The following is a 15959-nucleotide window of genomic DNA, read 5'->3' on the forward strand; positions in this document are numbered from 1 at the left end:
AATGTCATCTGTATATATTTCCAGTGTGCTTGCTCTCAGTGAATCTCTCAGAACTTTTCTCAAAGCTTGGGTTTCATGGGTAGTACAGAAAGGATCCCAGTGCATTCACAACTGTCCTGCATCTACTTAATTCAGCCAGGAAATTAAAGGGATGCCTGGAGAAGGCCAGACTCTTTCACTATGAAAAGAATATACCAAACCCACTAAGAGTATTCCAAAAGCGATAAGCCTTCATCAAAAGACCCAGAAAACACAGGAGCATTTCACATCTGAAGTCACTGGATACAGGGCAAGGACTGGAGCTTAAAAATGATGTGGTTCCCTACTAACTCCCCCAGCAGACCTCCTACACCCCAAAAATAAAAGCCTTCCCAGCCAAGACAAGACGCACAGATCCATACAGTTCTGTTCCATGAGCCATTCCTGATGAGTTGTTGCCTGGGAATTACCAGCCTCTGGAGCTCCAATCATATTGTGGGATCCAGCTCACTGATTCAAGAAATCTATGACCATGGATATTGGAGCTATCAGAGAAACCAGCCATTAAAGTTGTTTGCCATCTTATCTAGAAACTATTATCTGAAACAAATATTCCTATCTTTCTAGGATCCTTTCCAAGGATAAAGCAGACTATAAAAGTACATGCAATGTTCACACACCAATGCTTCAAGGAGCTTCAAGACTCCATGGTAAGTAGTTTGGGTCGGGGGGTTTTTCCTTGTACCTTGTCAGATTTGTGACTTCTCACAGCACAGGAGTGGGAATGGCAGTTCATGTTCTCTAATCCTCATGCTAATTCTAAAGTAGCTTCTGTACATCTGATTAGAAGGAAAAAAATCAGCCTGGATTTAAGTTATGATTGTTGTTATGATTTTTTGTATATTGATGGCCCCCAATCTCTCATGGGGCAAGCAAACACAAAGCTGACTCACACAGAGTGTGTCTGGCACACAGCAGTCAGGGATACATCCTGCAGAAAGAGCAGGCACTCTGTTCACCTTGAGAAAATTCAGCACCACAGGGCTGAGTGTGCTTGCTAAACGAGTGGGTTAGCAAATCCTAGCTGCTGCTTTTTCTGCTGTTCCAGATGCTTGGAATTTGGATTCTTGGCCTGTTTCTGCTCAGCGCAGCAGAAGGTAAGCATATGGGGTTAGTGTTTGTATTGCCTTTCTATGCTGCTGTATTTTCCACCTATTTCTATGTGTTATCCTACACCCTGCTGCCTTAAGACCTATTTACTGGGGTTAACATGGTTCACTTTTCCATACAGGAATGATGAGATGAGAGTGAGTGTTGTCTTTCCTCTCCACTCTGGGAATTCTGCCCTAAGAGTGAGCAAGAAAAGCTGATGTTTCCTATCGCAGAACAAAGCTACGTCTCTACTATACATAGGGAACTGTTTCTTGTACTCTTATTAATGATGGACATGGAAAATAAAAAAAGCCAGGGCAAGGGGGGCAGGCAGTCTAATGAGGGCATAGCTTTGTATTCAGCAGAAGACACTGGCTTGTGTAACTATAAGACTTTCCATGGGCAGTCAGCTGTTCAGCACAGTCTCAAGTTATTGCTGATTATCTGCAATATTTTGGCTTGGCATTAGGAAAAACTCATCAGCTGTCTCTGCCTTGGGCAAAGCAACAGCTGGGGGAGGGTACCCAAGGATACCACAAAGGAATCCTCTGAAGAATTTTTTGATGAGCAATAGGATAAACTGCAGCCTCTCAAGATCTAGGAGAGGGCAACTGCTGGTCTTGGCTTTCTGTAAACTGTGGGATTTTCTAGAATAAAAAAAGACACCCCACCCACACCCCCATCAGAGAAGCCATGCTATGAGTTCTGACTGCTCCATTTCTCTGCTCATTCACTTTTTTTCTTTTTTTTGTCTTCATGCTACAGGCAAAGAAGTTTGCTATGACAGGCTTGGGTGCTTCACAGATGATGCACCATGGTCTGGGACTGTAGAAAGACCCATCTACAAATTACCCTGGAAACCAGAGAGCATAGGCACTCAGTTCCTCCTGTACACTAGAGAGAATATGGATGACTCTCAAGTAAGAACTGTTGTGGTTTAAACATTGCTGTATCACATGCAAAACTCGTAAATAAACACAGACTCCAGCTGTGTTCCTGAAAAGTGTTAAAAATGGCCAAACTTCCACTTTTTTCAAAAGACCACCTCTGCCAGTTCCTTAGCAGCGTCCCTGCTGAGAACTACTGGGAAATTGAGCATTTTGGGGTAATTTTTTCCACAAATAAAACGAAAGCACGCTGAAGTCTTGTTTGCTCTAAGATGGGTGTCAGACTTTGGTTTGAATTCACATGAACCTTCATGTGAATTCTTGCAGATGACTTCAACATTGCAAAACTTTTAAACACCTGCATAGATAAGCACAGTTCAGGTCTTTGCAATTTTGAAAACTTATTTACAGGAAGCAGATTTAGAAGTTTATTAAGCTCTTCTTTATGGTAATTTATTTTTTTTTAAATCTGCATTAACGTAGGAGGTGTCTGCTGTTGATAAGTCAACAATTGAGGCTTCATATTTTGATGCCAACAGAACGACCAGATTTATTGTACATGGATTTATTGACAATGGAGAAGAAAACTGGTTGTCAGACATGTGCAAGGTAGGTACCACAGGGACACCCTTAGTTTGCATTTATAAACACATTCATGCAGCACAAAGCAAAATACCAGTTCATGGCACTTTGAGGATAAGGCTTTCCAACCATCAACAGAAATACAATTATTTTAAATAATGTATTCCTATTTTACTTACAAGAACCCTATGAGGTACAATGTGAAGCTAAAATAAAGGTATTTCACATTTATTGCATCCCCATTGCCTGCTTCTTTTTGCTGCTAGATCTAAGGAAAAGAAAAACGAGGCATGATTGTTGGATTTGTCAGTCAATAATTTGTTTCAAGCATCAGAAGCAGATTGATGCTTTTATAGTTTTCTTAGTTTTTGCATTTTAAAATAGAGCTTTGTTTCCTGGAACTTCACAATCAATGAGATAGCTCACAATATTTTTTTCAGCTTGTCCCTTAAATCCATTTGATCAATTTTCCAGAATGCAGAGGCATGAGATAAATCCTTAAATTCTTCATCTATTACAGCAGCCTGTGTTTTATCACAATACTCGAATTTATATTTAGAAACAAATTGGTCTCAGTGAACCTTTTCAATAAAGAGAGGAGCACAGGGGATTGTGAATACATCAATCCTCCTATGCGTATCTGTTACTTGCTTTCCTTCCCATTAAACAACAATTCTATCTGAAAACTGATTTTTACCACTTCTAGTATGGTCACAGATACTTTTATTGCCTTTTTTGTCCTTTCCAAGTTGTTGCCATATACTTAAGTTGCTAAAACAAAATACTTTTAGCCAAACAATCCAGCTCAATGGAGAGCAGTAAAGCTTCTGATTCTGTGGCAGTCTCTACCTGCATATTCCCAAATACAGCCATAAATGCAAAATGAACACCAACAGCTTCTACACCATCTTATAAAAACATTCTCTTTCTTACAAACCTGCATCAGAAAACCACTATTCCCTTTTACTATCAAAAATATTCTAATTGAATTTGAGTTAGAGTAGTATTTTAAATCAGTTTTTAATCAGAAGTGAATAGGTGCATAAATAGAGCTCTTATTTAGTGTTACGTACCAAGTTTGATTGAAAATACAAATTGAATGTTTCATTATTGATATTGTTCTCCTTCCTGTAAGAAATACTGCTCTGGGTATTTGAAAAGATTACTGCAATACATATCACCCTCTTTCAGCATTGTGTGATCACACAAACCCCTCTGAGCACATATCCAAGCTACAGCTTTGGTTTTCAAATCATTCTCATACAAGTTCACACAAGATTTAGTAGCTGAGCCACAATGACCAACATGAACTAATCCCATACTCTATTTACCAATGTTTTTACTTTTGTTTTACAAAACAGAGGATGCTTTCTGTGGAAGATGTGAACTGCATCTGCGTGAGCTGGAAGAAAGGTGCAAGGTGTCAGTACACCCAGGCAGCCAACAACGTCCGCGTTGTGGGCGCTGAAATCGCTTATTTTGTGAATGTCCTCAAGGTAAGAGGACATTCTAAAGCTGTTTCTAAAGCTCTACTAGAATACTGACTTTTCGAAATACAGCTCTGGAACTTTCACAAATGTGGATGTAACCAGCAGAAAATATTGCTCTCTACTCCATTATCAGTAGCACTTGTAACAAACAACACAATTTTTTTAAAAGGAGAAAATTATGTGATAGCAGCGAGGCCTGCTGACTTAAGGAGAGGAAATTCTAAAGGACATTCATAGTACAGCCAAAGGGTTACCCTGTAGTTGTTAACAAATGCAGTGCAAAACTAAATATGCAGAAATAATGGATATGACAAACTTCCTTCCATGGAGACAGAAGCAATGAGCTCACATGAACACCAGAAAACCAGCTGGCAGCACTGGCTGGGGACAAGCAGGACCCACCAGCTGCCCCAGGGAAAGCTGAGGTGGACACTGCCCAAACCCACAGGAGGTGGCTCCTTTTGCAGCCAGCCTCACATGGCAAGGAAAGCTTTGTCTGAAGCATTCTCTTAATCTAATTGCTTTCAACACAAATTTCCCATTAAAGAACTATAAATAACTAAAACCAGAGAGTGTGTTGGGTCTAGCAGTGCTCTGACCCACCTCCCATTCTCCACATCTGTATTGCAGCTACTGAATTCCTGTCCAAAAAGGCTGAAGGCATTTCTCATCTCATGGCCTCCTCCAGCTTTGAGTGGTGCTTAACCTGCCAGGTGTAACTAAGAGTTCCTGCCTGCCTTATTCTTGCAAGCCAGACAAGCATTCTGTGAACCTTAATGGGCCCTCTGGAAGAATACAGAGCCCCTCAGGACTCCACAGAGCTGTCTGGAGTTATACCAACCTCCAAACCAGGGCAGCAACTGAATAAGGAGGTTTGGAAAATCTAGGTACTGGACAGAACTAACTGACAAAGAGATGCTGAAAACCTAGAGGAGTTCCTGTGCCAGCAGATAAATTAAAAGTAGTTTCCCAGCTCCTTTCAAGTCCTCCCTGGTGCTGTTTGCTGATGCAAAGGGGCATAGCAATGTTTGTTTTTTGCTGTTTTGCCAGGATGAATATGGATACTCCCCAGCTAATGTTCACATCATTGGCCACAGTCTGGGAGCACATGTTGCTGGTGAGGCCGGCCGGAGGCTCCCTGGCATCGGCAGAATTACAGGTCAGTGCCTGCAGCTACCTCCCACCAGAGCCACCTCCCAAACCCCTGCTACCCACCCTGAATCATCCCACTGTGATTGCATCTCTGGGCTGCACCATAGTCAGGGCAGTTGGGACATTATGCTCCTTTCACACTGTACCCCAAGGAGCAGGGCTGTGCTGAGTCGGGGGAAGGAGCATGATAATTGTTTTGTTGCATGTGTGTTACACAGCAAAGGGATTTCTTTTAAAAATGTTCAGCACTTCCAGAGGTTAAAGCTCTGGGTTTGAGCTGCTTATTCATCATGTAGGCAATGCCAAGGGCATTGTGCATTAAGCAGAGTGGCCTTTCAGGGATAAAAGACAATTTTGGACATTATTAACAAAACCCTTTTGAACTGCTGTTTTTCCTCGGGGATTTCAGGCTTGGTGAAACTTGGACTAGTAGTCTACAAAATTCAGTTTAAAAGCAAACCCAAAATAAGCTGCCTAGGGACACAAGAAGAGATGCAAGTATAAGGCAGCTAAAACTGTACAATTTGCAAGACTTCACAAGCACCTGAAATTGCTGCAGCAATTTGGCAAGCAAATTGATTCCATTTTCTGCTAGGTCCAAAAGCAAAGCTCATTGCTTCAAAACTAGATGTTTTTCCCAAAATCTGACTGGAGCCCGATGTAGGCAGGCAGGTTTCAACACCTGCAAGCAGGGGGTGCTATCAGCACAATTTCCTCTGAGTACTCTCAAGCAAGGGACTCTAGAAACCCTGCTGGTGCATCAGTTCCTTGGGATGCCGACACAGTATCCTGTTTCAGCAGTGTTATTAAAGAGAAGTTCAATTAAAAAACAAATTCATTCCAAGTGTTGGCATTCAGTATTGCTGTAAGTATGTAAAGCAGTATAATTTAATAGGCTTCCCACAGGTGACTTCCTGAGAGAAAAGCCACTTGGTAAGTTGAGAGCACACATCCTCATTTTATTAATGCCTATATTATTTAGATATAAGAACCATGGGCAACTGTATTTGTGACATTCATTCTATACCATCGATCTATGATATGTAAAATGATTCTACACCTATACATTTCTTTATTCATACATAACACTACTCTTTTTCTCTCAGGACTGGACCCTGCACAACCTTATTTTCAAGGCACTCCAATTGAAGTCAGACTGGACAAATCTGATGCACAATTTGTTGATGTAATCCACACAGACTCAGCTCCCACCATCCCCAACTTAGGTGAGTATGCAGCTCTACTCTACTCATTATTTATTATTTACTGTACTGAATTATTTATGCCCTCTGGCATTCTTCAGTGCTCTGACTGTTCCCCGAGGCTGTTCTGGGGCAGAACAGAACAAATTCACCACTTCAGTCACTAACGGCTCCTGTCCTAAAACACGGTGCCCAGGCAAACTTGGAGCCAGCAGCTACAGGTATGAGGAAACATTCATTTAACACATGCTTACCCCTGCTTCAAATGCTCCAGGTTTTGGCATGCGCCCAGCTATCGGACATCTTGACTTTTATCCAAACGGAGGAGAGGAGATGCCCGGCTGTGACAAGAACGCTATTTCACAGATCGTAGATCTCGACGGCATCTGGGAAGGTAAGTGTTGGCATTATAAATTCAGGGGAAGCCCTCAAAGTGGAGCCACTTATCTTGCCTTAATTCAGGTGTTTAACATTAGCTTTTGCTGTATCCACCAGCTGCAGACTGCAGTGAAGCTGTAAAAATGCTCAAAACACACCACTTTTCCAGAGCTTATTAATAAATAAACAAGACAAAGGGCTTGCCTCTGGAAACTGCCTTTCCTCTAAAGGAGCTAATATCAGAAACAAAAGTTGCTGGAGCTGTGCCAAACATTTTGAAGGGTCTTTTAACAACACATTACATTTTGTGTCTGTCCAGCAGCAGCACTTGTGGAACTGGGCAAAGATGTTCACAGCTATTCCTGGGGAGTGTCTTCAGCTGAAATTCTTCATAGATAGAGCAATTAATTCGATTCCTTGTTAAGTTACAGATTACAGTCAGAGTTGCATTGAAGTGATCTCATTGTGCCTGTTTTTAGGGCTCGTAGTTGCTCAAATACACTGTTCTTTGTTCTTTTACTTGGTTGTAGTAAAATTTCTAAGTATCAGAGGATTCGTATTTATCTTTCCAAAATTAAATTGCAAATAAAATTAAAAAAATAAATTAAAAGCCCTGAAAATTTTTGCTGTGGAGATTTTTCAGTACATTATCTGAGTTCTTTCCTACACTACTGCAAACAACTTAAACTCTGCGGATCCATTATCTGTTTTGTGATCGCTAGCCTTTTCCTCCAGATTTTATTCAATGCAGCTGGAGGCATTACTTTTTCATTCTTGCCCCTTTTTTTTTTTTTTTTTTTTTTTTTTGGTAAACTTGTTATCAATAATGGGGAATTAAAGCACAAAGAAATAACTGCATAGTATATGGTCTTCTTTTTAACCAAAAGTCAGGAAAATACAGGAAACACAAAAGAAAATAATATATTCATTATTTTAATTTTAAGAGTCTCCCTTTCTTAAGTACCCCCAAATAATAATAATTTTGTTTTGAAGCCCTCAGCTGGAGCAAATCAGCACTGCCCTAGGAAGTTCACTGTTAAATACTTTTCATTTGGTTTTCTTTTGTTATGCTAATGAAACTGCTGCCTACAAAAGACCTTCTGCAGGCAGCTCTGGTTTCTATTGTTAAACTCGGTCAGATTGCTTGAGTAAGTGTTTTCTGAAGGGCAGGGCTGAGCTGCACAGTCTGTCTCCACAAAAATTTTCAAGTTTGCATTTTCTACCTGTTGAGCCAGTGATATTCCTTAGGGAATTATTCCTTAGGTGAGTACATCAGAAGCAAGTAAGGTTCCAATCTCATGTTTGATTCTGCAAGAACTGAGATGAGGTTTTGAGGAGGAATGATGCATCCCGGTGACATGGCTTGCTTTCCTTGAGTGGGAAGAGAAAAGGAGAACCAACCTCGGGCATCTTTTCACAGGAACGCGGGACTTTGTGGCTTGCAATCACTTGCGGAGTTACAAGTATTACTCGGACAGTATCATCTACCCTGACGGATTTTTAGGCTATCCTTGTGCTTCATATAATCTTTTTCAAGAAGTAAGTATTTCTCAGAGCTTTGGGATGGACCCTATTGAAAACATTATTAAAAATAAATCCTTTGACTAATTTTTTTTTCTTTTCATTGTCTGGCTGGATAATCTCATTAATAGATATATTTGTTTTCACTAGGGAAAATGCTTCCCATGCCCAGAAGAGGGATGCCCAAATATGGGACACTACGCAGACAGATTCAAGGACAAGCTTAAAAATTTTGAGAACACAAAATTTTACCTGAATACTAGAGAGGCCAAGAATTTTCCTCGTGAGTTTTGAATTTTAGTTTCCTGTTCTACAGTTAACTTTAGCAGTTGACCAGATCTCATCACAGTGCAAAGTCTCTTCTGTCCTTCATGCTTTATCTTCTTTTGCCCCATCACTAATGACAGTTTGGGGCACTACAGGACAAGAAAATGACTGACAAACTCTAGAGTCTAGTGGAGGTTACTGAGTTGTTCAGAGAACTGCTGTGTTCAAGGAGAATGGAGGAGAGACAATGCACAGAAGTTGCAGAAAGGAATTTCTTATTAAATAGTATGAAAATTACATCACAATGGCAGTGGTTAATGCAGGAAGAGGGGTCCAGGGAAACTGGGAAATCTCCATTATTGGAGATGCCAAAATCTCCATTTGACAAAGGCCAAGAACAAGCTGATCACAGCTGCTGCATGGACAAGATGAGCTCCTTTACAACCTCACTTATCCTAAAAGCCAGCTCTCACAACACACTGCTTAGTTTGCCCTTGTAAGCACAAATCAGAATCTCCTTGAGTTCCTTTTGCTAATTGCACTCTAGAAGGAAGTCCCCACCAACAAAAATTATTTTCCTGGAGCTTCAGAATTCTTTCATGCTGCTTAGATTCTGTATCTGTATTTATCCCCCAACACCCCTTTATATTCAGATTCACTCTGTATGAAAGCCTTAATGGTCAAAATGCTGAGATCTGTATTGTATTTACTACAATATGGACTAGTTCTCCCTTTTTTTTTCTCCCAGAAAGTAACACAAATGTCTTCCATTTCTCATGCTGATCTCATTAGGACATAACAGATTTCACTCACAGGTGTTTTGTATTTTCTGCTCTCAACGATACTGTACAGACACAAGCAAAAAAAAAACAAACCCTGGAATATAATATTTTGGGGCCTGTTTCTCCCAGGGTACAGTCTAAGTAATTCTATTTCTTCTGTGCAGTTTGGAGGTACAAAATATCAGTGACCCTCTCTGGAAAGAGCAAAGTAAAAGGATATGTGAATGTTGCCCTGTATGGCACTGATGGGAACACAAAGCAGCACCAGATTACCAAGTAAGTTAAAAGTTCAATAGAAAAGGAACCTTTCTTCTAGAACCATTAATTTGTATTTGTAATTAATAATTCTGTTTTAATTGATCTTATGAAGACTGAAACAATAGGCAGCATATCAGGCCCACCTGCCTTTGCTGCCTCTGAAAAGTGATTTGGGATGAATTACATCAGAAATCTGGCAATAATGGTGCTGCCATACAGTAGGGTAAATGTTGTCTCTTGTTGTACCCTCTTGCCACCACAGCAGAGCCTTTGACAAGACTTCTAATTCACTGTAAATGTTGCCATGCCTCACATCCATAAAATGCTGTTTTTCACAGGGGTACCCTCAGACCAGATAACACTTACACAGCCTACATTGATGCAGAAGAAAATGTAGGACAATTGACCAAGGTTAAATTCCTTTGGAACAACAACCGGATAAACCCAACTTTTCCTAGACTGGGAGCTGCAACTATCACAGTAGAAGTTGGGGAAACTAGAGCACAGTAAGTATTGTGAAAATTGTGAAGTTTAAATTTTACAGTTTAAATTTTATTTATTCTATTTTCAAATGCACAGTTAAAATTCCATCATTTGAAAGACAACATGGGAGGTGGAAACAGTTTCAAGCAAAGTGAAATGATTACAGCCAAGTAGCACTTGAACTTACCTTAAAGCAGAGGTCCTAAGTCTGGCTGTAGCTCCCAATTACCAAAGCCCATCGCTGACAAAGTATATTTCTGTAGATAGGAACTCACCCTTCTACTGACTTGTGACCTTTGCACAAATAGCTGTGGTCATCTCTAAAGAGATGGTAGCACAAAATCTGGGGAAAAACCCCAAAACTGTAACATTAAAGCAATGTGGGGAATGAAGCAGAATTAATACAGTCTATCAGTGCTTTCCCCAGCAGTTATATTTCAAATTTAGAAGCTCCAAGTTTGTTCTGTTCACTTGCCTGAAATGACAGATCAGGTTGTGTTCCCTTCAAAGTAAATCCACTTGTACAATTTCAACAGCTGCTGACAGCTCACGGTGCTCTCATTTCCTATACCCTCAGGTACCGTTTCTGTGGGTTTGAGACCGTGAGGGAGGATGTCCTGCAGACTCTGACTGCTTGCTAACAGCACTTTTGGATCCCCAAATCCTTGCTACCAATAAAAGCATACAGAAAACACTGGAGTACTGATGGTGTGTGTTTTTTGGGGTGGGGTTTTGTGTTGTGTGTTTTTGTGGGGTTTGGGAGGCAGAGGTTAAGTCTGTGGATACCTCTCTAGAGACAGAATTTTTAGAGTAGCTTTAGGAATGAATGGGCCAAAACCTGTTGAAGAATTCCCCTGCTTTCAGCCTGTTTCCAAATAATCTCAAGCAAGAGGAAAGGGGGCAGCTAACAGAAACAAACTCATTTCTGTCCCCATGTAATCCTTCCTCACGTCCCTCAGCATTTGGCTGGACAAGGGGGCTGTGTCTCCTCTGCTGCCAGAGGAAGCTCATCCTCACTGATAAAACCTCACTCAACTGCTGGGGAGCTATAGCTCCACACATCTCCTGCTCCTGGGGACCTTCTCTCAGTTTCTCCTGATGTTGCCCAGACTGGGTCTCTCTGGGTGGCCTTTGCTCCACCAGAACACCCTGTCCTGGAGGACATCAACCCCCCCAGGAAGGCTTTGGATTCTGTGTAGTGATGGAATTGGAAACCAATTTATTTTGTGTTGAAGTACTACTTTCCTAGTCTAGAAAAAAAAACAGTTGGGTTTTTTTTTGTTATTGTTTGTTTGTTTTTTTAATTGAGTGCATTCTGCCAGCTCTCACAGGGTGATGGGAAGGAGAGAGGGGATGTAAATAACAGACAAAAAACATCACTGTTAAAGATTAGCAACCTCTGGGCATGCTCTGGGCTGAAGTAAGTTCTTTATATAAAAGCCAAAGTGCTCCTTGCTTTAATACAATGAAGAGAATATCCTCCAGCAATTTCAGTTTTAGTCAGACACATGCAGGCTTGCTTTTATGCTTAAAAACCTTCTAAATTGCACTTCTGCTTCTTGCCCAGGTTACAAGGTACTATTTGACTCTGATTAGATGTATGGAAGAAGTTCTGTATTACAGAGTGTTAAAACTGGCCCAGGTTGCCCTGAGAGGTGTTAGGTGCCCCATCTCTGGAAATTTTCAACACCAGGCTGGTTGAATTTCCTGAATTCCTGGGGTATTCTCCCTGTCACATTCCTTCTCTCCCCATGCAGCTCCTCAGGCAGGAGCAAGTGCAGGAACCAAACAGCAGAGTTCTCTTTTCTCCCAGCCTATGCTGTGTGTCCAGAAGGTCACTTTAAAGCTGGCATTTATTTTGTCTCCAGTTCTCCCCAAATGTGGTCAGTCTTATAGTGGTAGAAGAATAGAGTCAGGCCTAATAAATCCAAGGATTTGAGTTCTTTGTCCTGCATCAGGCTCTGCTGAGTCCCCCTCTGGGTTGCTCCTGCAATGCCTTTTTTGGCTTTCTATGGCTGCATGGCTGCAGTTGGGCAGGAGGAAGAGGAACCAGCCTCAGTGACAGAGGCATTCACACTTTATCTTGTCCTTGGAGGAGCACACAAACCCTCTCCAGGAAGATAAATAATTGTGGGTTTATGAATAGCCACAGACTGGGGAGCTGGTATCTGATGTTGGGTTTTCATGTAGCCCCCCTTTGGCATCCCCTGCTTCCTTCTGCCTTCCCTGTTTGTGTCTCCTTGGATTTGGTGGTCTGATCTCAGTGCCTCCTGCTAAGGAAACCTCAACAGGGTTATTAACTTCCTAACACTGCAGAAGAGTTTCTCCTTTGTCTTTTGTTCCATTATCTTGGAATAAGCAGGTTCTTGCCTACACAATTGTTTTGACAGTTATGATATTCTCAGCATTATCCTTTGCCATAGCCACTTCAGCAGCCCATGTAATTTTAACAAACACCTAACAGAATCAAGACGTTAAACTTGACAATAGCATAATAAAAAATCTCCTTTTAATAATGAACTGGAGCTGCCGTCATCCTGTTTTAGCAGAGTAAAATCTCTCCCCCCCCCCAACACTTTACAAAGCTATTACATAAAATGCAATGTTAAATGAACAACAAATTACTTTCCCTTTAGCTAGCTTTTAATGCTAATGGTGCTATTTATTCCTGACCTTTTGAAATATTAGATTTTTTAAATGACAACATAAAAAGAATTCTTGTTTGAAAACGCGAGCGACTTTAAACCACATGTTATTACTTGTAAGTATAGCATGCACATGCATCATTCATTTCAGTGTCCCATTTAGGGCTAATTGGTATATATTTCAGTTGACATATATTGTTCTCCTGCAAACGTGTCAAATTCCTTAACGATGGCGGTGACAAAAGCAGAACGCTTGAGATATATAAATTACGCTCTTTACCATATAATCATTCTTATCTATTGGGAATGGTATTTGTGACAAACTATGCTCAAAAATACACAGCAAATTGATTTTTTTTTTTTTTAAACTTTAATATCACACCATTCACGGCAAGTCTTTGATTGTGTCCTTAAATGTAGAAATGTTTTGATTTTTATCTGCATCGTTTTGCGGCTTTTGAAAAGCTCACTTTATTTATTAAAGGAAGAGTAGCACAGCGAGGATCTTAAAATGTATCTTTTGTTATCAGCATAAGGGAAAAAAAATGGGCTGTAATTGTGGATATAGAGTGAGTAATTTGGTGAAAAACGCTTTGTGCTATAGTTAAGGTTTTATAATTCCTGCCAGAAATTACTATTATTTTGTTGGTGGGCAGCATTGCAAGAAGAATTTTAAATATTTTAAATATGGGAACAACTTGGGCCATGTATTTCCATTACATTTTAGAGTACTGCATGCCATGCATTTCCCCCCTTTATTACAAATCATCTTAGAATTAGACAAAAAAAAAATTGAAGATTTCATGTGACTCTAATTATTACTGCAGTGCTCATTGTTGTCTTTAGACAATGCTGTCCACAGTCATTACTTTGCTCCATAAATCAGTAGCATAATGAGGTTCTATCTTTCAAGAAATATTTGAGCGTATCTTAATTTGGCATTGATGAATTCTCCTTCCCGAATCTCTGGAGGGTTTTTTTAATCTAGTTTGTCATGTTAGAGCTTTCATCACCTAGCCCCAGCTGACAGTGTATTTATTTCTATACCTTCCTGGGATGCGTCCTCAGAGGTTGCAAATAGGAATTTTATGATGTTATGCCTTGAAGGCTGTTTTTTCTTGATTGGACTGTAATTCCCAAACTGTTTTGCCCCACCCTCATCCTTCAGAATATATATACCTTCCTATATACATTTTTCAGAAATATATACCACCACCAAGTGTGGGAAAACAAGGTTAAATTTATTAACATCTTGTTGCTGATATAAACTGGGAGCAGTTTCTTTGACAAAAAAGATATTCACTGGAAAAAAATACCACTTTGGCCAAATAAATTACATAAAAAGTTCAGATACCATTTTCCTTCTAAATTTTGAAGACAGGAAAAAGGTAAGTCAAAAAAGGTCAGCAGAGGGCAGAGGAAGAAAGGATGCGATGCTCCTCAGTTCTAAATCAAAAAATACTAATAGTGCCCTATGTGACACTTACTTCTAAACTGTGCTTGCAGACAAACAGAAACAAGAAGTAAAGTACTCTTTAAATTAGTCTAAATGTTGTGCTCAATTATACAGTAACAGCTGGGTGGCTACTGCACTTGCTATCACTGTGATGACCTCTGTTTTGCCAGACCCAAAGACAAAAGTTGCATTCAAGTCCCTCTTTGTGCTCTGGCCCATGGAATTATTGTTGTGTGTTTATCCTAAGAAAGATATTACCTTTAATTGCATTAAGTAGATAACGGCTTCACATCTAACCAATTAGGGAGGTGAAGGGGAAAAAAAGGGATCTAAACCTCCACAGTAATGCATTAGTTCAGCTAATAATTCACACTGCTGTAATTTAGCATACAATTTATGTAACCTAAGTGTCAATTCCACATGAAAAATAACAGCAATGAACATTGCTGGTGCCTGAGCTTGGGGTGTGCAGTTTCAGAGGATGGATTCTCTGGGAGTCCTGATTATCCTCTTTGGAAAGGGAGTGCAGCCCTAAGTGCAGCACCATTTCTCATTCAGAAGAGGTTCTTCATGGAGGAGGAATATATACAGTCATCACCTTAATTGTATGGGATGTAAGACACAGGATGAGCTTGTCCTGCCTGGGGTGATGGGAGCCACCCCTTCCTTCTCCCAGCACGAAGCGCTCTGTCCTCTGGCTGCAGCCCAAGTCACACTACAGAAACCACCACAGGAGCTGCTCAAAAAGAAATTAAACAAACTCTAGGTTCAGACTAACCTTTTCTGTATTGTCCTTAATTCTTTACCCAGACACCAGCCCCCTCTCTTTTGATGAGGGGAAAGAAATCATCAGGAGGGAAGTGCACAAGGGTTCTCTGCCGCCTTCAACTCTCACCAAGGCGGTCTCAGTCCCTTGGGGGATTCTGTGGCCTGACCTCACATCTCTTCCAACCTTCCTCATCTCCCCCTGGCTCACAGTTTGGAAATCAGTGCACCTGACCATTTTATAGCCCTGCAGGGGCACAGCAAACTGAGCAGGGAGTCAGAGGATGTGTTTGCCCCTCTGCACCCTCCCTCTGGCATCACCCACCTCCGAACGCCAGGGAAGGCTTGGCAGAGGAGGCTTCTCCCCTTCATTAAGGCCAGACCATAGATCTTCAAGCCTTTGCTTTAATTCCAAAAGGAGCAAAAATATCTTTGCTGGGTCATGAAAACCAGCCTCTCATTCCCTCCCACAGAACCTGAATTAGGACGCCTCTCCTGGTGGCTGTGACAGAGGGGACATTGCTCATGTGCCCTCCCTTGCTGGCTCTGAAGGGATGGAAACACAGCAGCAGAAAGCAGCATATTTGTATTGCATGGCACCCTCACAAGGGTATACAAACTTCCTTTTAACCAGGGAAAAATGTTAAAAGTGGAGAGCAGAGTGTCTGCACCAAAGAATAATTCTCCTTTTGACCCACAGAGAAAGAGGTGCCTAATAAAAGTATATGAGCACGGACAGTGTGAAGATAACTGTCTGATCAGATAATGGAATTGTTTTCAGTGATAAGAATGAATCCATTACTAATGCAAATAACTATAATAATTATAATTTGCAATACAGTAAAAATCACCTAGTCTACCTCCTCCTCTGACAGGAGACTGTATAATAAATTATAGGCTGAGAAAAAAAAAATCAAAGGGATAAAGGTTAAAAGATTAAAAAAAATTCTGAAACTTAAA

The 15959-nt window shown here is 40.7% G+C and overlaps 1 protein-coding gene across 1 annotated transcript; it reads left to right on the forward strand.

Annotated features, from left to right (window-relative positions):
* Positions 1–1087: 1087 nt before the first annotated feature.
* Positions 1088–10774, forward strand: LOC311156457 (inactive pancreatic lipase-related protein 1-like; the record flags this gene model as incomplete). The annotated part of the gene is made up of 12 exons (XM_084210381.1): positions 1088–1136; positions 1897–2051; positions 2502–2627; positions 3962–4096; positions 5141–5249; positions 6349–6468; positions 6719–6838; positions 8243–8361; positions 8494–8626; positions 9557–9668; positions 9989–10156; positions 10711–10774. The coding sequence occupies 12 exons, from the start codon at positions 1088–1090 to the stop codon at positions 10772–10774; spliced, it is 1410 nt and encodes a 469-aa protein (XP_084066507.1).
* Positions 10775–15959: the final 5185 nt, after the last annotated feature.

This window comes from Fringilla coelebs, assembly GCF_963513975.1.
Source record: "Fringilla coelebs genome assembly, chromosome: 8".
Taxonomy (NCBI): domain Eukaryota; kingdom Metazoa; phylum Chordata; class Aves; order Passeriformes; family Fringillidae; genus Fringilla; species Fringilla coelebs.